Source organism: Pelobates fuscus, chromosome 4 (genome assembly GCF_036172605.1).
Source record: "Pelobates fuscus isolate aPelFus1 chromosome 4, aPelFus1.pri, whole genome shotgun sequence".
In the NCBI taxonomy this organism is placed as follows: domain Eukaryota; kingdom Metazoa; phylum Chordata; class Amphibia; order Anura; family Pelobatidae; genus Pelobates; species Pelobates fuscus.
In genome coordinates this window covers 236,474,667-236,496,856 of record NC_086320.1, presented here as the reverse complement: position 1 = coordinate 236,496,856, position 22,190 = coordinate 236,474,667, and the positions used below count along the sequence as shown (strand labels likewise).

The 22,190-nt window shown below is 43.4% G+C and overlaps 1 protein-coding gene across 2 annotated transcripts in view; it reads left to right on the top strand.

Moving 5' to 3' along the window:
* PDCD6IP (programmed cell death 6 interacting protein) overlaps window positions 1-22,190 on the top strand; it is a 92,346-nt gene that overhangs the window by 50,971 nt on the left and 19,185 nt on the right. For both annotated transcript variants that reach the window (XM_063451962.1, XM_063451963.1), the window contains exons 9-12: window positions 3,145-3,268; window positions 3,432-3,609; window positions 7,841-7,952; window positions 9,523-9,692. In XM_063451962.1, the coding sequence (XP_063308032.1) occupies window positions 3,145-3,268; window positions 3,432-3,609; window positions 7,841-7,952; window positions 9,523-9,692 (584 nt within the window). The remainder of the gene's footprint in view (window positions 1-3,144; window positions 3,269-3,431; window positions 3,610-7,840; window positions 7,953-9,522; window positions 9,693-22,190) is intronic.

The window sequence follows — 22,190 nt, the reverse complement described above, 5'->3', positions numbered from 1 at the left end:
TACTCTGAATAATACTCATTCAGAGCGAAACGAACTTATCTGCAAAAATATTTTGTTTTTCTTGGTTTCATGTTGCTTGAAAATTACTTTGTAATTTGGACTTGAACATGGAACATCTTTCTCTTTTGTTTGAGTGTAAGGGATTGCAGAACTCAAGTAGTTTATATTTATAGAGTTGCAACATATTCAGAATTGCTTTTGAATAGGTTGGCATGTCATAGAGCAGGGGTAGGCAACCTTTTAGTAGTACTGTGCCGATATAGGATTGTGATGTCCTGTAGCGTGCCGATCCTATTTTTTTTTAATTGAGGTGTGTATGCTGCCGTATTCTGCTTGTGTTATTTATACTGTAATTGCTTTGTATCGTTGAATTTGTGTGAATATGAGCTATTATCAGGGGTGTACCTAGAGTATTTGGCACCTGGGGCGGATCCTGGGCTTGGCACACACACACAGTCACAGGCAGAGAGTCACACACACATACACAGTTACAGTCACACACACAGTTACAGGCAACATCACACAGTCACAGGCAGACACACACACACACAGTTACAGGCATGCAGTCACATACACACACACATATATACAGTTACAGGCAGACAGTCACACACACACAGTTACAGGCGTGCAGTCACACACACACAGTTACAGGCGTGCAGTCACACACACACAGTTACAGGCATGCAGTCGCACACACACGCACACACACACATACACAGTTGCAGGCAGACAGACACACACACACACACACAGTTACAGGCATGCAGTCACACACACACACACAGTTACAGGCATGCAGTCACACACACACACACACACAGTTACAGGCATGCAGTCACACACACACACATACACAGTTACAGGCAGACAGTCACACACACACACACACACACACATTTACAGGCATGCAGTCACACACACACATACACAGTTACAGGCAGACAGACACACACAGTTACAGGCATGCAGTCACATACAAACACAGTTACAGGCATGCAGACACATACACACAAATACAGTTACAGGCATGCAGACACGCGCACACACACAAACACAGTTACAGGCATGCTGACACACACACACACACACACACACACACAAACACAGTTACAGGCATGCAGTCACACACACACATACACAGTTACAGGCATGCAGTCACACACACACATACACAGTTACAGGCATGCAGTCACACACACACATACACAGTTACATGCATGCAGACACGCACACACACACAAACACAGTTACATGCATGCAGACACGCACACACACACAAACACAGTTACATGCATGCAGACACGCACACACACACACACAGTTACAGGCATGCAGACACGCGCACACACACACAAACACAGTTACAGGCATGCAGACACACACACACACACAAACACAGTTACAGGCATGCAAACACACACACACACACTGACACACACACACACACACACAGTTACAGGCATGCAGTCACACACACACACAAACACAGTTACAGGCATGCAGACACGCACACACAAACACAGTTACAGGCATGCAGACACACACACAAACATAGTTACAGGAAGACAGTTTTACAGACACAGTCACACACACACTATTACTTACAGACAGGAGCTGGAGGACGAGTGGGTTCACTGGAGTTCTCCTGAAACCTGTTAGGTGGAGAAGCAGGGATTCCTTCTTGATGCACCTCCATCTGCAGCAGCAACAGCAGCGGGTAAGGGCCTATTAAGCCCTGCCCCACTGCCAATTTGACTCCGCCCCCGATTCTGCTTAGCTCCGCCCCCACTTTCCTTCTGTGTGGCCAGTTCAGCTGCTCCTTGCGTGTGTGAGCTTTTCTGGCCTCCCGGCACCCTAACTACCATGGGGCACTGTGCGGCCACAGCTCACACAGCCCCCACACCAGGGTCATGCACCCCCACCCAGTGGCAACGGGGCGGACCGCCCCCTCCGCACCTCCCCCCCTTAGTACGCCACTGGCTATTATATTGTATATGTTCATTAGTAGTTTATGGTATTGTGTATGATACATATGAATGTGGGCTGTGTATGAGGGCTGCTCGTGGAATTGTGTGTGGATGGATATGTCACGTGTGTTTGGTTGTGTGTGTGTATGTGTGGGGGCTGTTTGGGGTATTGCATGTGAGAGGCTGCATGTGGGATTGTGTGCATGTATGTGGATTGTTAGTGGTGTTGCGTTTGTGGGGATTGTGTGTATGTTTGTGTGTGGGCTGTTCGTATTATTTGTATGAGGGGAGGCTTACTCTGCAGGTCTGTGTATATCTAGCAGTGTGGGTGGCTTCCCTGGGTTCCAGTAGGGACCAGGCTGGCCAGGTAAAGGTCAAGGACAGGAGTTGCAACAGCAGCTGCAGGCTGCTCTACTACAGTGTGGATTCCCATGCACAAGTGATTGGAGGAACTGATCTGAGATCACTTCCCATACGTTCTGCAATGCATAAATTGAGTATTCGTATTAGCAGATATCTGAAGTTTCACTGAGACTCCTGATAGGCCAGAGCCTGTTTGGCTCTAGCAGCCTTGAATGCCGTGGAAAGACACCTCGAGTGCCGTGCATGGCACTAGTGCCGTAGGTTGCCTACCCCTGTCATAGAGATTCAGCAAGACATGTTTAAACTTACAGGAATGGGATCATGACTTTGCTCAAATAAGCTTACACTCTAAAGGAACGGAGGCAAAAATACATGAGAAAGAATGGTAAAGTTCATTCTTTTCATAGTTAAAATGAATTGCTTGGTTTTACACCTATGCACTTCTATAAACTTTATGTACATTGAATAGTGGTGTAGAAGAAGTTGGTAACTGTGACAACAAACGAAACCTGCAACTGGTTTGTTCTATGCCTTCTGAAGAAGTGGGTTTAACTTTGTAGTGGATTTCTTGAAGGTCTACAGAGTAGTAGTTAAATGATACAAATTAAATTCATTTTAACTCCATAAGAACGTTATGATCTAAGAGGTGACAAGTGGAAGTGTGCATAGAGAACAGGTGTAAATCTTCAAAAGAGCAGAGGTGTTAGAAAGGGGACGTAATTATTAACTTTTTCTTCCCTGATATTTGTTTTCTTTGTCCCCCTTAAATATATTTTTAAATCCATTTTGCCCTACCTGTTTTGTTTTACAGATCTGTTTGAGAAAATGGTGCCTTTAGCAGTGCAGCAGTCTTTGAGTGCCTACAATCAGCGAAAAGCTGAGCTTATTAATGCAACAATTGTTCAAATGAGAGATGCCACAACCTTATCAAATGGGTGAGTACTGAAATAATTACAAAACCTACTTTACTACCAATTTTAAAGTGTTACATAATAAAACAAACTTTACTACCATTTTTTTGTAACATTTAGCCACACAAGAGAGTATTCCTGTAGATATTTGTGAGTAATGTACACTGTACTTTTTTTTTTAATATAGGGTACTTGCTTCTTTAAATCTTCCTGCTGCAATTGAGGATGTGTCTGGTGACAGCATACCACAATCAATTCTACAGAAGTCAAAGGCAGTTATTGAACAGGGTGGTATTCAGACAATTGACCAGCTAATAAAAGACCTTCCTGAATTGCTTCAAAGAAACAAGGAAATTCTTGAGGAGGTGAGCTAAAAGAAAATCCTAAAGCTGCTCTTCATTTTTGTGAAAAACAAACAAAAGCCAATTTCATTCCTCTTCAAAGCCAAAAGTGAAAACTTTATTTGCTCTCAAGTTGCCCTCTAGTGCTTGGCTCTTCTTATACAGTACATAGTCCTCACAGGGAGGTCTTGGTTTTTCCTCTCTTTCCGCATATTGTATAAAAATACTTAGAGTGCCCTTAATAAAGTTAGATAAAATTAAAATATAACTTTTAATAGTACTAAAATAAAAAACAAACAAAGGGAGAAAAAATGGTACTAAATGTATACTAGTACTAAATGTACTAGTATAGGACTGGTGGCCGAATAGCAATTACAATATAACGTATGTAAGAAAAATCAAGAGAGAGAAACAAGGTACTAAATGTACTGATATAAATCTGATGGCTAGATAGCAAATATACGTGCACTAACACTGTACCAGTGTATTTACAGAAAAAACGATGGTTACTGGTTGTATATGCAGTATAACGGCAAGTCCACGCCAAATCTCAGTTGGAGTGAAATTCAATGATGCAAGTAATGCATAATAGATAATATACTGATAAGGGTCTGATAGCCTGAAAGCAAACATGTGCCAACCCTGTAACCTAAGTGGGAAAAAACAATAATTGCTGATTTGGTGTGCAGTATATACATCGGCAGGTCTACATCAAATCTCCGTTACGATGAAGTTCAAAGTTATATTAGTAAATGCTAGATCTATGAAGTAAGTGCAAGTATAACAAAAAATAAAAAATAATTGCTACGTTTTATAGACAAAAAGGAAACCTAAAACGTATAGAAAACACAGAGGACCTGTTCAAAAGTTTTCAAGATACCTCTGGTACAAGTCACTTGCAACAAAACAAAGTTGCAGTGTAGGCTAAGTATAGTAGCTATTACTTAGTAACAACGTGGAATGTTACCAAAGGATGCACGTGAATAGTGGAGCCTAAATAGCTCAAAATAGACCACAAAGTCTGTTATAAAGAATAGAGACCGAGAAAGGGGGTAAACATAACGATAGAATATATACTTAGGGTGGATAATAGTCCCCAGTTTCCTAAGTCTATGATGGAAATCCCAATCACCTATCTTTTCAGGCCTTGGAAAGAGGCAATTTCAATCTCATACTCCTTCGGAAAGAGTCCAGGTGGATCTATAAATTTAAAACTCTTGCCCCGGGTGGTCTAAACGAAGAATTTAATTTTACCCGTTCATTCACTCACATTAGGGCTTCCTTATTTATAACCGGAGGCATAGCCCCATTTTTCAACCTTTTGGACTATTGGCAGTCCATCTTGCCTTTTCTCCCTGGGACCTATATTTGGTTAACCTGTCTTACACTTAGAAAAAAGGAAGAAAATAAACCCAAAAAGGGATGTCTTATATAAAGACCGCCCAGAGGGTAAATACCCAGTCCAATCTCAACAGTAGTGTAGTTGCCAAAAAATAAAAAAAAGCCTTTATTGAAATCTATTAAAAACCTGGGTTATCAGTGATGGACAGAATAATATAGGGAGAGTCTTACACTTAGTTATGACCACTACCAGATATTCAAATACTCCTTAAGATCTTTTTCCAAGAACTGGTCTAATTTTGATTCCATATTTATAACTCCATTTGTCCATCCCACTATTCTCCATACTTAAATAGGGATAGTACTATATCCTCAATATCCTTTCTACATATAGGGTCCATTGGCCTCTTTTTGCTTTGAGGCTTCTCTCCCTCAAGGCATTGGCACTCTGTTCTCATTTACTAATTTGTGCTACGCTAATTCCTGTTACAACGGAGCGAATCTTCTTCCCTCCCCTCTACCCTCTCCTTAGTTATTGGTTCCTTCCTTACCAATAATCTCCTGTTTACTATATAGTACATATGTTTTCCTTTTTTTTTCTGTCCGATTTCATTTTTGTACGATGTTCTTGTATCCTATGATTGGTATTAAAGGGGTTTATTGACTCTATCATCTGGCACCCTCTCTTGCAACTCCATTTTTGCAGGGATATATGTTCCATCTTATACACGAGTCCTTACTAGTTTACAGTATTTATCCACCCTTAAAGTTCTTTCCTGTATCGACATCTGATTGTCTTAAATTAGCAATGTATTTATCTTTTATTATTATTGCTGGCTATCACCCTTTTTAGGATACTTCAACTTCGGCTGATCGGACTTATTTGATAAATTCCTTTTATAATAGGCTTCCTCAATACCACTGTCCGCTATTGCTACAATTACTTTTTAGGACTATTAACCACTCACACAGACTCGGTCACAGTCATTCTATACCGGTTTCTGTATTTTTAGTTTAAATAACGTTTAAATAATCTTCCATTCCTCCATGTCATTATCTATTTTTAAGGTACTGGCAGTCTATCAGTTCTAACTGTATTAGGGATCTACACATATGTTTCCTTTACAGACCTTACAGGGTTAATGACGATATTCACCCAATTGGGTATCGTCATCACTGGCGATTAGTGATTGGCCAATCAGAATCAGCTGGCTTTTTTGAATTCCCCTATCAGCTATACCCATGACCTTTAAATAGCTGACACTTACCACACATCGGTTCCCCTCTGATGAGTTGTGGCGAAACGCGCGTGTCAGGGGCTATCGGAGATTCAGTGTAACAGCTCATTGTGTGGTCTTTTGATCGATATAACCACACTCTCATAAGAATCCCGTGCACCACTTCTGTTATGACTGGAGCAGACTTCTTGTTGGGTTAGACTTAGGAAACTGGGGACTATTATCCACCCTAAGTATATATTCTATCGTTATGTTTACCCCCTTTCTCGGTCTCTATTCTTTATAACAGACTTTGTGGTCTATTTTGAGCTATTTAGGCTCCACTATTCACGTGCATCCTTTGGTAACATTCCACGTTGTTACTAAGTAATAGCTACTATACTTGGCCTATACTGCAACTTTGTTTTGTTGCAAGTGACTTGTACCAGAGGTATCCTGAAAACTTTTGAACAGGTCCTCTGTGTTTTCTATACGTTTTGTTTCCTTTTTGTCTATAAAACGTAGCAATTATTTTTTTATTTTTTGTTATACTTGCACTTACTTCATAGATCTAGCATTTACTAATATAACTTTGAACTTCATCGTAACTGAGATTTGATGTAGACCTGCCGATGTATATACTGCACACCAAATCAGCAATTATAGTTTTTTCCCACTTAGGTTACAGGGTTGGCACATGTTTGCTTTCAGGTTATTAGACCCATATCAGTATATTATATATTATGCATTACTTGCATCATTGAATTTCACTCCAACTGAGATTTGGCGTGGACTTGCCGTTATACTGCATATACAACCAGTAACCATCGTTTTTTCTGTAAATACACTGGTACAGTGTTAGTGCACGTATATTTGCTACCTAGCCATCAGATTTATATCAGTACATTTAGTACCTTGTTTCTCTCTCTTGATTTTTCTTACATACGTTATATTGTAATTGCTATTCGGCCACCAGTCCTATACTAGTACATTTAGTACCCCATTTTTTTCTCCCTTTGTTTGTTTTTTATTTTAGTACTATTAAAAGTTATATTTTAATCTTATCTTACTTTATTAAGGGCACTCTAAGCTTTTCTCTTTTTTCCTGCTACTACCTTGGTAGTTCATTGTGGGTTAACCCCATTTTTTGAGTGTTTTTCCCTTAGCTTCCACCTTCTTTCTTCTTTGTATAAAAATACAGAACAAAAGAGGCAAATACTGACCCGAACCAAGATGTTGCATATTATTTGACTCTGATACCAAATATGCAGCATGTATCATTCTAGCCACATACATATCTATTATGATTGAACATTTAGTCTGTTTTGGAATTTGTCTACCTACCATATACTGAAGGTTGCTTTCAAATACATATACGAAAAGTACTGAATCCTTTTTATTTTCTAAACCTGGCCTATGTTCCAAAAGAGAGATTATTTGGGGTACTTTGAATGACCAATGCTTTATTGAACTAAAATGAACATATCTTCATTGCACATAATTGATGTGTATTTTTTTTGTCTGGAAACGCAAAGAAAATGCACACATTGCCATTCAATTGTGCATACATATTTTGATAGATTATAGCAAAGATTTTGCATTTCATTTTATGACTCCGTAATAAAAAATGCATAATAAAACTTTGTAGATCTGTATAAATCTCTAATTTGTTTTATATGTCTTTTTGTGTCCTCAAGTCCCTAAAGTTTTTGGATGAAGAGGAAACTACTGACAATGAATTAAAGTCAAAGTTTAAAGAGCGTTGGCAGAGAACTCCATCCACTGAACTTTATAAACCTTTGAGAACTGGTAAGAAAATTGTAATGATGGCAATGATAAAAATCCTCATCTCTTATTTCGTGGATGTAACAATACCCTATATATGTGCGCCGGCGATCACGATTGGGGGACTTGCCTGGCATCCCAGCGAGTCCCCCTGCTGCTGATTCGGCGCTCCCGTGCCGGACCGAATAGCCGTGCCAGCATGGGGAGTGCCTGGAATGACAGGTAGTCCCCCTGCTGCCTGAAATAAATTAAAATAAAGTTAAAACACAGTGTAAAATAAAACTATAAATACTTAGATCTCTAATCTACGTATATATTTATGTAATATTTGTACATAATCAAGTCATTTTATTAATTACAATTTGCGGGACCTGCCTGATAACCCAGGCAAGTACAGAGAATTGAATTTGCTATCACTATATTTAACCTTGTAACTTTCCAAAACACCATAAAACCTGTACATGGGGGGTACTGTTTTACTCGGGAGACTTCGCAGAACACAAATATTAGTGTTTCAAAAAAGTAAAAAGTATTACAACGATGATATCAGTGAAAGTGAAGTTTTTTGCATTTTTCACACACAAGCAGCACTTACGCTGACTATATAATCGTTTTGATACATTTTACGGTTTTGAAACATTAATATATGTGTTCAGCGAAGTCTCCTGAGTATAACCGTACCCCTCATGTACAGGTTTTATTATGTTTTCAAAAGTTAGTCCAATATAAGGCTTGTGTTTCCGTTTTTTTCACATTGAATTTCGCCAGATTGGTTACGTTTCCTTTGAGACTGTATGGTAGCCCAGGAATGAGAATTACCCCCATGATGGCATACCATTTGCAATAATAGACAACCCAAGGTATTGCAAATGGGGTATGTCCAGTTTTTTTTTAGTAACCACTTGGTCACAAACACTAGCCAAAGTTTGGCCAATTTTGGCCAGTGTTTGTGACTAACTGGCTACTAAAAAGTCTGGACATACACCATTTGCAATACTTTGGGTTGTCTACTTATGCAATTGGTATGCCATCATGGGGGTAATTCTCATTCCTGGGCTACCAATCTGGCCAATTTCAGTTTGAAAAAAACTGAAAAATGTAACATGCTATATTTGACCCTGTAACTTCCCAAACCATAAAACCTGTACATAGGGAGTACTTTTTTACACGTGAGACATTGCTGAATACATATGTGTATTTTATTGCAGTAAAAGCAAACCGTATTATGACATTCACAGGTAAAATGTCATGCAGAACAAAAAAAAAAATAACATTTTTAAATATCTCACATTTTTAAAATATTTTATTCATATTTAGTTAGGTTTCATAGCTAAATATTTGATGTTAAATAAAAGCGCTATTTATCCTGAATAAAATGATATATAATAAGTGTGGGTGCACTTAATAGGAAAGGTGAATTATGGTTGAACAGACATATAGTCAAATTCCAAGTTTTTTTACGTTTTATTTTGATGAAAACTTGTACTTTTGGCTCAGTCATTAAGGGGTTAATACTATATAGATGTTCTCAATTATTTAGATTCAGACCATATATTTAATTTCACATAGTTTTAAATTTATTTATTTGTTAAAGAGGGTTCCAACTTTCGTAATGTCCTGGATAAAGCAGTTGGAGCAGATGCTGTTGTAAAAGAGCGCTATTTGTCTCATCGGGAAGCAATATCCATTTTGTGTAAGCCAGAAGCACAACTCAATGCATCAATTCCTTCTGCAAACCCAGCAAAAACCATGCAGGGTAGTGAGGTAAGTCTCCTAAAATATTCAAAATAAAATACAGCTTGAAAGAAAAGTTGAATATGGTTTGTAAGGCAAATGAAAAAGAAAATGTTTTCCTTTTGTATAGCAGCAGTATGCAAATTAATATTCACTTTACTGACAGGTAACCTAAAATGATGATGATAATTATTAGGTCTATTTTTGAAAAAGGTAAAAAAAAAAAAAAAGCATATGCTACTCTCTGGGCCCCTGAAATACATAAGGGTGGTTCTAGCCTTGCAAGTAGCTCAAGGAATGCATGCACAGGGTGTGTGTGCGTTTGTCTGTTTTTCAGCAGCTCTACACTTGTGCAAAAAGGAAATTAAAGTAGTACTCTAACCCCCCAAAAAAGTGTATTACAGTAATCTTTGCCTCCATTGTCTCCTTGTCCCATCCAAGTACATGCAAAGAAAATAACCATTGAACTAAATGTCTTATTGTGCCCATGAGAAGTTAATGCTATGTTTGATCTACTGTCAATGTTAAGCAAATTTGCTAATTAAGCACTATGTATCATTTATACTCGCTCCTGCTAATAGTAGTTTAGCTCAGTTAAGCAACCATCACCTTTTCTTTCTATATTTTATAAAAAAAATAGTGCAGTTTATCAATGTCATATAATGAATCTGATGTATATTTCCTATTAATGCCTTGACACTTTTTTTTTTGTAAATATAATTTTTATTTCCTGGATATAAGAGGAAAATAGGGTCATTTCTGCATAGACTCGCAGGTCTGTGCAATTTTCAACAACATGTTAGAGTCAAACATAAAACGGGCACGCAGGCCCAACAAGGCTGTCGGACACGCAGGTCCCAGATATTAACAACAGTAAGAGCTCATGAAGGTGAGTCCCCCCCTCCCTCCCCCAAACTCTTCCCATTCGTCTCTTGCATTGTGGTCATCCGAAGAGGGGTAACCACCCTTGGCTAAGCTGTTGTCCCCCCAGGTTAAGACAAGATCCCTCTAGTTGGCTACCTCTAAGGTGTCTAATGAAGAGTTCTCTATTACCTCCCTTGTGTCCCTTGCGAGGGCTTTTTGTGATCTGCCTGTGCGAGAGGGATGAGTACTTGATCTGTTGATTTGCATCTGTGGGGGTTCGCGTCTGTTGAGGTCCCCTATGACAGCGGAATGCCATTTTGTAGGGAAGTGAACATGTAAGGGCTCATTTCCAGTGCCTTTATGTCGTCGTGACCTTTGGGTAGCGTTTCTCGTTTGTGACTCTCGGGTAGTGGGGAAGGGAGAGGGTTAGGAAAGTGAAGGGAAGGAGGAGGAGGGTCTGTCCGTCGTCCCCTAAATCATTTAGGCAGAGTATAGCCCTATATTTAGTTTTGTAGCATCGTCAGGAAGTCCTGTTTCGTCGTAGTCAGTATCCAGTGAGTCCAGATGTCCAAGTATGTCTGACGCTGTTTTTCAGTTGCTAACATGGAGAGCTCCTCCACCGCTCTCAGCTCCTCCATGTGGGTGAACCACTTGAGAAGGGAAGGAGTCTCACTCTTTTTCCAGTATTGTGGTATAGTTTGCTTGGACATGTTTAGGATACGGATTGTAAGCGATTTTTTTGTACCTAGAAATCGGTATAGTCGTGTGGTGGAGCAGCATTGCTGCAGGTTCTAATGGTGGTGGGTTGTCAGAGAAGCGGGATGTGATTGTGTGTATCTTCCTCCAGAATGGTTGGATGAGTTCGCAAGCCCACCAAATATGTATAGGTGTACCCGGTGCATTTGTGCATCTCCAGCATATGTTGGTCCCATGGGCATGTATGTATTGAGTTGTGTCTGGGGTGCAGTACCATTGTGTGAGTATCTTATAAGCTATCTCCTGGCTCTTACTAAATATGGAGCAGTGGTGTGTGATCTCACATATCTTTTCCCATTCCCTTGCGCTGAATGTATGGTCAAGGGCCTCCTCCCATTTACCCATAAAACGTGGTGTGGCCGTGGATGTGAGTTGTTCAAAGGTAGTTAGTCCCCTCTTGAGAGCTCCTGCCCGTGGTAGGGTTTTGGTGTAGCTCACTAGTTGCGCGTATCGGAAGTGGGTCGTGAACGGCTGGTTAGGGTCACCACACAAGTCAGTTAAGGACCTCAGCCCCTGACCGGAGCACACATGTCTCAGCCTCGGCATTGGGCATTGCACCAGGGCCCTCAGTGCCCTAGGGTCCTTGCCTGGTGGGAAGCCTGGATTGTGTGTGAGGGGGAGCAGTGGGGACGGGTATGTGGAGAGTGTGTGTCTGCCGACACTCCCTCTCCATACCTTCAGCGTCGCTTTCGTGTATGTGGAGTAGTGCGTTTCCTTTCCGTCGGTCCCCCCGGGGAGCCACGGGATGAGGGCGGCTGGGATCCCAGCCAACCCCTCCTCTGCCTGTTTCCATAATTTACTGGCCCCAGTTTTAGACCACTCCACTACCCGTTGCAGATGGCATGCCTTGTAGTATTGCCGGAAATCGGGTAGGGCTAGGCCCCCTTTGTTCCTAGGTTGGGTGAGTAGTGCGTATTTTAGTCTGGGTCTCCTCCCGTCCCATACAAAGGCTCCCATTGCTTGTCGAAGTGTGGTAAAGAATGAGGTGGGGATCGAGATGGGCAGAGCCTGAAAGAGGTAGAGTAATCTCGGTAGCAGGTTCATTTTAATTACTTGGATTCTGCCCAGCCAGGAGATGTGCGGTAGGGCCCACTCCCTCATGTCTGCTTGGAATCTAGCCAGTATCGGGGCAAAATTTACTGTAAAGAGCTCCGATTCCCTAACCGTCAGCCAGGTGCCGAGGTAGCGGATTTTATCAGCGGCCCACTGGAACGCGAAGCTGTGTTGGAGCTGCGTCGTTCTCCTTGTGGGTACGCTGACATTTAAAACATATGACTTGGAGAAGTTGATCTTGTACCCCGATAACCTGCCGAAGGTCTGGAATTCCTGCACTAGATTGGGGAGGGAGATCTCTGGGTGTGTTATAAAGAATAGGAGGTCATCTGCGTACGCGGCAAGCTTATGGTGTGTATCTCCTATGTGTACTCCCTTGATGTCTGGGTGGTGGCGGATAGTAGTGAGCAGGGGTTCCAGGGCCAGGACAAACCGCAACGGAGATAAGGGGACACCCCTGTCTCGTTGGGAACGCCTCGGTGGGCGCCCCATTGACCAGGACGTGTGCTGTCGGATGAGTGTACAGGGCCTTGATCCATCCCTGCAGGTACGGCCCCACACCCAAGTGTGACAGTGTCTGGAACATATACGTCCAGCAGACCCTATCAAAGGCCTTCTCCGCGTCCGTGGACAGCAGGAGAAGGCCCGTGTCGTCCCCTGTTTTTTTGTGCATTATAGAGAGGGTACGTGCACCTGGAGTCGGGTCGCCAGGACCTTCGCTAGCAGTTTGATGTCGTTATTTATAAGGGATATGGGCCGATAACTCCCGCAGTGCTCCCGGTCCTTACCCTCTTTCGGGATTATAGTGATGTGTGTCATGAGCGCTTGTGGGGGCAGTTCGTGTCCCTCCCTGATGGCATTGAACATGTCTAGGAGTGGGGGGTATAGGATCTCGGCATAGCTTTTGTAATATTTGATGGGTAGGCCGTCTGGACCCGGTGTCTTGCCCGGTTTCATGGATTTAATAGCTAGCGCTATATTGCCCCCGGTTAGGGGCATAGAGGTTGGCTAAAGTATACATAGTACCTGCGATCGTCCCCTTGAGGAACAGGAAGCGGCCCTCCGGGTCCGTCAGGACCCCAGTTTCTATAAATGGGAGGTGTCTGTGCAGGAGTATTGCCGTGCCCCGGGATTTACCTCCCTGGAAGTCACTATAGTACCCCCTGGGGTAGTGGTGGTTCGTCAACGTGGGTCGTGAGCCTGCCCTAAAATGGGTCTCTTGCAAAAACACTATGGATGCTCGTGCTGTCCTAAAGTCCTTATGAGCTCCAGACCTTTTTTCTGGCGTGTTTAGTCCCCTAGTGTTCAGTGTGAAAATGGTGAGTGGGGCCGGTATTAGAGACATACTGGGTGTATGTCAGTTGCTCACAGGTGATACGGTCACTTCTGTCCGGTCGTCAGGTATAGCGAGTACGGGATAGGGTAACTTGGGGAAAACCGGGAAGGTCAGAGGGTGAGAGGGGAAGGAACGTACCCTCTGGGTCTAGAAGCTGGGTACGGATGAGTAACACTATATACAACGAAAAATGGAGTTGAGCGTTGGAGGGCAGTAATCACCCCCCCCTCCCGTAGGTAGGAGGGGTGCACCGCGCACCTAGGGTTAGAACGCTCCAACCAGTAGGGTAGCAAAGGAGTCCAAGAAGCCCCAAGTGGGCAGAACCCAGTGGGCCCAGGACGCTCCCAGAAAGATCGTCTGCGAGCCCCCGGAGTTCCGCCCAGTCAGGACATCCCGTCTCCCCGCCTCTTGGCTCACTACGCAGGGAGTGTAGCCTATGATGTACCTCTATAAGCAAATGTTTGCAGGGTCTGTGTCATGACCGCAGTTCGTGGACTGATCGGCCCACCGATGTAACATGGTGTCCTTCGTCTAAGTGTGCCTCGCCCGCCACCCCCCCCCCGGTTTCTGGGTGATTCCCAATTATCTAGGGTCAAAGAAAACCACCTAGCTTAGAGTAGTGAGAGTTTCGCCTTGGTCTCCCCCGGAGGTCGTATGCATCCCCTTACTCCCCCCCCCCCCCCCCCCCCCCCCACCTAGGCTCCGTGACATGCCTCCACCCAAGCCTGGCCCTGACCCCCATCAGCCATCCGGCCCCTGTACTACATGCTACAACATATGTCTAATTGGCCCCTAGAAGGCCTAGCACAGTGCTCTCCTGTAACCCTCTATAACCCGGCAAGGGTGAAATCAAGATAGCCGGGAGAGCAGCAACGGTCCATAAAGTCTGAGGGGACCCACTGTATAACTGCGTGAGCCGCATCACCCCTCTACTGGTGCTGATGTGGCTGGCTCCCCCGTCTCGTGTGGGTGGTATGGTGGCATTTGCCGGTTAGCGTCCCAGTTTGTCCTGATAGGTTGTGCCTGAGGGCTGCAGCCTTTCGGGGTGACTATAGGGGTGGTTCATGTAGTCCTCCCTAACTCCTCGCATAAAAAGGGGGGACAAGTCCAGGGCTGAAAAGTGTCTATCCCCCTCCCTCCATGCCATGATTAGGCAGGGTATGCCACTCAGTAGGGCCCGGGGCCACCCCCTCTCCCCCTCCCCAATTATTCGGCCCACTTTCCTTATGTTGTGGGGAAGCGTGCAGTCCCGTACCCCCCTTGTGCCCTTAGGCATACTTGCGGTAATGAAGCGGGAAGAGGAAGGTTGTCCCCAGACTCCGGGTCGTTCGTCCGCTGACTGCTCCACACGGGCCCAGGGTTTGGAGGCGGAAAGCCAACTGTAAGTCCCAGGAATGGAGTGGATAAGCTCAGAATAATGGTGATGTTCGAAGCGATATGGATGCAACAAAGAGAAAATAGAGGGTGAAAAAAGCATACAAGTCCTCCCTTTCAAGGCTTGGTGTATTTCGTCAGAATTCCAGGGAGCGGCAGGGCCGGTGATACAGTTAGTTCTGTGTTCCCGCTGGTCTTATCGTCTGCATGCGGGGGTTCCGCAGTCGTTGGGGTTTGGGACCCATGCCTTGAGGCCTAGGCCCTTCCGTGTAAAATCTGAGCGGGTTCGGCCAGATTAGCTTCTCCGGCGGCAGATGTAACTCACGTTGAAGCGTCTCTAAGTCTTCTGCACCCGTGACCATGAAGGGGCCTGAGGGTGTCGCTACTTGAAGGCCTGTGGGGAAGCACCAGCGGTACCTTAGGTTGGCGGACTGCAATTGCCTGGTGAAAGGTTTCAGGGCTCGCCGGTACACCAGTGTAGCAGGGGACAGAACTGGGTATAGCTGGATGTCCGACCCTTCTAGCAACACCTTGTCCGCGGCCCGCGCTTTGCGTAGGATCTCTTCCTTAAGCTGGAAACTCTCCATGCAGCAAATTATGTCTCTGGGGGGTCCCCCTGGGGGCCCTTGGGGTCTCAGAGCCCGGTGCGCTCTAATAAAGCCTATGTGCGTCAGTGGCGGCCTAGCTAGGAGCCTATTGAAAAGCTCCATCAGTGTACTCTGTACTGGGGCCTTGGTATCCAACTCCTCTGGGACCCCCCTTACCCTAATGTTCTGGCGTCTGCCCCGGTTGTCGAGGTCCTCTATATGCAGGGCCATCTGTCTCATCACTGTGGTATGGTGCTGCAGCATGTCTGTATTAGCAGCCTGTGCCACTGCCATGTGGTCACAGTCCGCTTCAATCTGCGATACTCGTTGGTTGAGGCCTTGTAAGTCCTCTCTCAGAGCGTGGAGTTCCGCCGTGATCGAGGAGTGCAACTCGGCGTTGGCTGTCTTGAGGTCGGTTTTCGTGGGTAAGTCTTTTAGCAGGGCCATCAGGTCCGGCATCGCAGGGTCTCTTGTCACCCGCGTTTCAAGGGCCTGCTCTCCCGTTGGGGAACGCTGGGAGAAAATGTCCGACTCAGTGGAGTCATTTGAGGCCTGCGGATCCAAGTCCGCCTGTGCGAGCAGGTATCGTTTCATTGTCGGGGTCGGGGTTCCTTTTGGGGGATCCCCTGGTCTTTGGGCATGTGAGGCTCGATGAGTCTTACCCATCACTGCGGTCAGAGTGCGGATGAAACGAGGTTACAAGCCGAGCCAGCGGGGAGCTCAGGGATCAAGCTGCCATCTTCTCGGACCGCTAGGCCACGCCCCGCCTTGACATTTTAACTTGTATGTCCTTGTGTTTTTTTTTGTTTTTTTTTTCTGCACTGCAAAAATATAAAGTTTACCAAAAAAATGGATATAAAGCAAAAACTCACCTACAGTCCCACACCAAAATTCTCTCTGGAGTCTGACCATCCCCCGATTAGAAGTGTGTTTTGGGAGGACGCTTATATATTTCTATTCTATAATCCAGCATATTATTTTGAGTATAAAACAATATTTGCACTATGTCTTATCCTCTATTTTCGGTACACCAGCAGAATCCCTAAATATCCTATCATTCACACAGTAAAATTATATCTGCAAAACAAGTGTATCTTTATTTAAACTGCTTGTTTTCAGTTCGTGGTCCACTGCACAATTTAACAAAGCTGCAATACATGTGCCAGGTTAAGAATCAGGTTATCCATAGCTCTTGTGACGGTACAATCCGTTACTCCGTCAAGCATTCCCTTCTTCCCATAAAATAAAATCACCAGGTAATCCACAGAGTAATAAATCGCTGGTATCGCCGAATAATCCACACATGAGCCAAGGCTTAATGCTGGAACAAGACTCTATTGGAAGTAACAACAGGTATTCAAGCTACAGTTTCTTTTATGCCCTGCTCCCATGCAGGGGAGGGACACACACGTTATCTACAGTAGCCAATAAAACAGAGGTTACAGCCCACACAAAATCCTCCCCTCTGCCTGTGATTCAATTATCTTATACAATACAAGATGCAATTATCACAGGCAGGACAAATACAGTTTTTACAGCATTTTCATAACTTCTAAAATATACATCATATTCACATAAATATATATATATATATATTATATATTCACAATCAATCCATTCAGGGGAACAACATATCAAAAAATGGCATGAATCAGACCAGGGGTTCAGAAGTTAGTAAAGTATCTTTTGGGGCCTGGCTGGCAGCATGGCTATCTGGCCCAAACCGGTTTTACAGAGCCCTCTATGCTGGAGACAATGGGGAAACTAATCCAATTATATCCAGGGATAGAGGCAGATTTCATTGAGCACATGTTACCAGTAAAACACAAAAGGATACAAAAATACATAACCCCTATCATACTGAATTGAACGGGCCAAATCTCCCAGGGTCCATAGTCACCGGGCAAGAGGCGGGCAAGCAGTCCTCTCCAGGCCCAAGTGGCGAAGGGCACTTCGTCACAGCTCTTTTGACTGTAAAATTAATTGACAAGTCCAGGTATAAAAATTCTTCAATATACCTATTACAGATTGCAACATACATTCCTTTTTAAAAATTCCCGGTTACTATGCATACTTGTATAGTAATCTGGTTGAAAAAAGACTAGAGTTCAACATTGAAACTAATTTCTTGTATTGTTTTAGAAAGAAAGACACACACATACAACTTCCTGACTTTCATCCAGATGTGGTGTTATTTATATCCGCAAGCTGCTAAAATCAAGAAATACATAAGTAAACTATCTGGAAACTGACAATTTATGTTCCAACACATGGGACATGCCCAATTCAAAGACATTCAAATGGTTTATTGCCAGAAATGTCATGTCTAAGATTCAGCACACAATGTGCAATACCCTGCAGTGCTTTCTTTTGCCAATAACTCGCCTTGATAAATTTGTGAGCTGTTAAGTTGCTTAAAAATCAGGCAAATCAGGCACATTATTAACGTCTGACCCATGTGAATAGATATGTCCTCAATTTCAGTTTTGTTCTTCACTGTCCCTTTTACTTGTCACAAGTATACATAAAGGGTAATTCTGGAATTGGGGGAAGTAGCAAAATTGGAAAGTTCAGATGCACTAGTGCATTATTGTTCTATAGCAGGGGTCAGCAACCTATGGCAAGTGTGCCATGCATGGCATTCAAGGGTCCTTTGCACGGCATTCAAGGTGGCCAGAGCCAAACAGGTGAAACCAAGCTGTGATTGCAAGTGGTGAGGGACAATCATCTCTTAAGGTATTTCAGCACTTAAAAGGAAGTAATCTTGAATCACTTTCTCCCAGTACTTGTAAATGGTAATCCACACCTTGACCTGTACCTAGCCAGCCTGGTCCACACTGGATCCCAGGGAAGTCACCCACACTGCTTGATATACACAGAGCTACAGAAAAAGGCTTGTCTTCATACAAATCATACAAACAGCCCACCCAAATAAACACACAGTCCCCATAAACACAACACCACTGACAATCCACTTAAAGGACCACTATAGGCACCCAGACCACTTCAGCTTAATGAAGTTGTCTGGGTGCCAGGTCCATCTAGGGTAAACCCTGCCTGCTGTAAACATAGCAGTTTTAGAGAAACTGCTATGTTTACCTATGGGTTATTATTATTATTGCCATTTATATAGCGCCAACAGATTCCGTAGCACTTTACAATATGATGAGAGGGGATTTAACTATAAATAGGACAATTACAAATAAACTCACAGGAACAATAGATTAAAGAGGACCCTGCTCAATCGAGTTTACATTCTATAGGAGGTGGGGTGTAAAACACATTAGGACAGGAATTTGCAGTCAAATAAGGTGGGCTGCCCTTTAGGAGAGAGTAAAAGACAGGTATGTGAGGTAGTGGTTAGTCTTGGAGGCCATAAGCTTTCCTAAAGAGTTTTAAGGCACTTCTTAAAAGATGCAAGACTAGGGGAGAGTCTGATGGCGGCAGGCAGGCTATTCCATAGGAAGGGAGCCACCCGCGAGAAGTCCTGCAAGCGCGAGTTGGCCGTACGGGTGGGGACAACGGACAGGAGGTGGTCACTGGCAGAGTGGAGAGACCGAGAAGGGACATACCTATGGATCTGTGAGGAGATATGAGGGACCAGTTGCTCATTGACAGCCGCTAGATTTTCACAGTGAGAAGACGCCAGCGTCCATAGGAAAGCATTGAGAATGCTTTCCTATGGACTGGCTGAATGCGCGCGCGGCTCTTGCCGCGCTTGCGCAATCAGCCGATGACGGTGAAAAGGAGGAGGAGAGTTCCCCGCTGCCGAGGGAGCCCAACAGGGGAAAACAGGTAAGATTTAACCCCTTCCGCCCCCTAGAGCCCAGCGGGAGGAGTATGTTTTCCTGGCATTATAGTGGTCCTTTAAACCCAACAAGCAGCCCCACACAAACTACCAAACAGACAATATGACATATCGACACACAATTCCACCAGCAGCCACCATACGCAGCCCACATTTATAGGTATCATACACAATACCACAAACTACTCATGAACATATACAATATATCAGCCCATATAGGCACAAATACAAAACTGCCGCACCCATAAATAACACAAGCACAATACAGTAACATGCACATCTCAATTTAAAATTATAGGACCGGCACTCCAATATCTTGTTTTGGCACAGTAATACTAAAAGGTTGCCCAACCCTGTTTTATAAAAATTGTATACCGTATATACTAGAGTATAAGTCGAGTTTTTCGGCACATTTTTTGTGCTGAAAAACCCCAACTCGACTTATACTCGAGTCAACGTCTGTATTATGGCAACTTACATTGCCATAATACAGACAAGGGGCTGTGGGGGCTGCAGAGAGCGTTTACTTACCTTTCCTGCAGCTCCTGTCAGCTCCCTTCTCCTCCGCACCGGTCCGGTCAGCTCCCTCTGCAAGTCCCAGTGTAAATCTCGCGAGAGCCGCGGGGTCATAGCGCGGGCGCGAGACTTACACTGGGACTTGCAGAGGGAGCTGACCGGACCAGCGCGGAGGATAAGGGAGCTGACAGGAGCTGCAGGAAAGGTAAGCGCTCTCTGCCAGCCTCCCTCCACTGAACTGCCAATGCCACTGGACCACCAGGGAGTGAGAGCCCCCCTCCTCCCTGCCATGTGTCAAGCAGGGAGGGGGGACGAAAACAATATATATATATATATATATATATATATATATATATATATATATATATATATATATATATATATATATATATATATATATATATATATATATATATATATATATATAAAAATAATAAAATAATTAAACAACATTTTTTTATTAAAATAATAATAAAAAAATAATAAAAATGCCCACCCCCCACCAAGGCTCTGCAACACATACACAAACATACACACTCACACTGCACTCATACACACTCACACTGCACTCATACACACTCACACTGCACTCACACACACTGCACTCATACACACACACTGCACTCATATACAAACACACTGCATTCATATGCACTCATACACTCGCACTGCACTCATACACTCGCACTGCACTCATACACTCGCACTGCACTCATACACTCGCACTGCACTCATATACACGCGCACTGCACTCATATACACGCGCACTGCACTCATATACACGCGCACTGCACTCATATACACGCGCACTGCACTCATATACACGCGCACTGCACTCATATACACGCGCACTGCACTCATATACACGCGCACTGCACTCATATACACGCGCACTGCACTCATATACACGCGCACTGCACTCATATACACGCGCACTGCATTCATATACACGCGCACTGCATTCATACACACACTCTGCACTCATATACACACACACACTGCATTCATACACACGCACTGCATTCATACACACTCTGCACTCATACACACGCTCTGCACTCATACACACGCTCTGCACTCATACACACGCTCTGCACTCATACACACACACACTGCATTCATTATATACACACACACTGTAAATAAATATTCAATTAATATAATTTTTTTAGGATCTAATTTTATTTAGAAATTTACCAGTAGCTGCTGCATTTCCCACCCTAGTCTTATACTCGAGTCAATAAGTTTTCCCAGTTTTGGGGGGTAAAATTAGGGGCCTCGGCTTATATTCGGGTCGGCTTATACTCGAGTATATACGGTAATTAACAAAATAGCCATCTATATCTACACAATTTGTTTTAGGCACACTGAGGAAGTAGTGTACTACTTCTGTCCATCTCTGTTATGATTCTTGGAAGCACAGCTGAGGTAGAAAGAAATTAAAGAGCAAGAACGATTATGGCACTTAAAATATCCCTTTAACAGTTTATTGTAGAATTTTAGTGCATCTAAACTTTGTGTGTATGTAATATGTTTGTGTATATGAATTTTAAAAATAGTTTCAGTAAAAACGCTTTAGTGTCACTATTTATACTTTGTACCTCCATGTGTCTGATAAAAATAATAAAATAAAATAATTTTTACTTCCCTTTTTTTTCATAAATGCTTATTTCTATTTCTGCAATGCCATGGAGGAGACATACCTCCTCTGGCATTGTCAAATCCAGTGCCCCTCTGGGGGTGCATTAAGGACCTGATGTGGATGCATGGTGGTACCGCACGTGCCTTCAAGCTTCCGCATAAGAAAGCATTAAATCCATACAAAACAGCAATGTTTTACTTTAAATGTTAAAAGGACAGGAATGCACCCAGGTTACTTTAAACGAAAATGGCCTGGGTGACTTCAGTGGTCCTTTAAATGCTAAATTCAGATGTTCGCAAAATAATACAGGTTAAAAAAGTCTCGAGGAGATGGCAAATAGTTGTACTGTACACTTTGTCAGTATTTCAAAGTGAATTTCGAATTTTAGGCCAAAATAGCTACATTGGAAAAATGCTCTAAGCTGCTATGTTTTCAGTTTTGATATTTTAGCCTAAAACTTTTGAAAGTCTTTTTATTCACATTTCCCAACAATTTTGTTTTGTGAATAATCCTATCTTACGCCATCTAGACTATGGAAGCATATATTTATTTTTTTGGTGTGTGTTATGTATGGAATTTAAAATACTTCCAG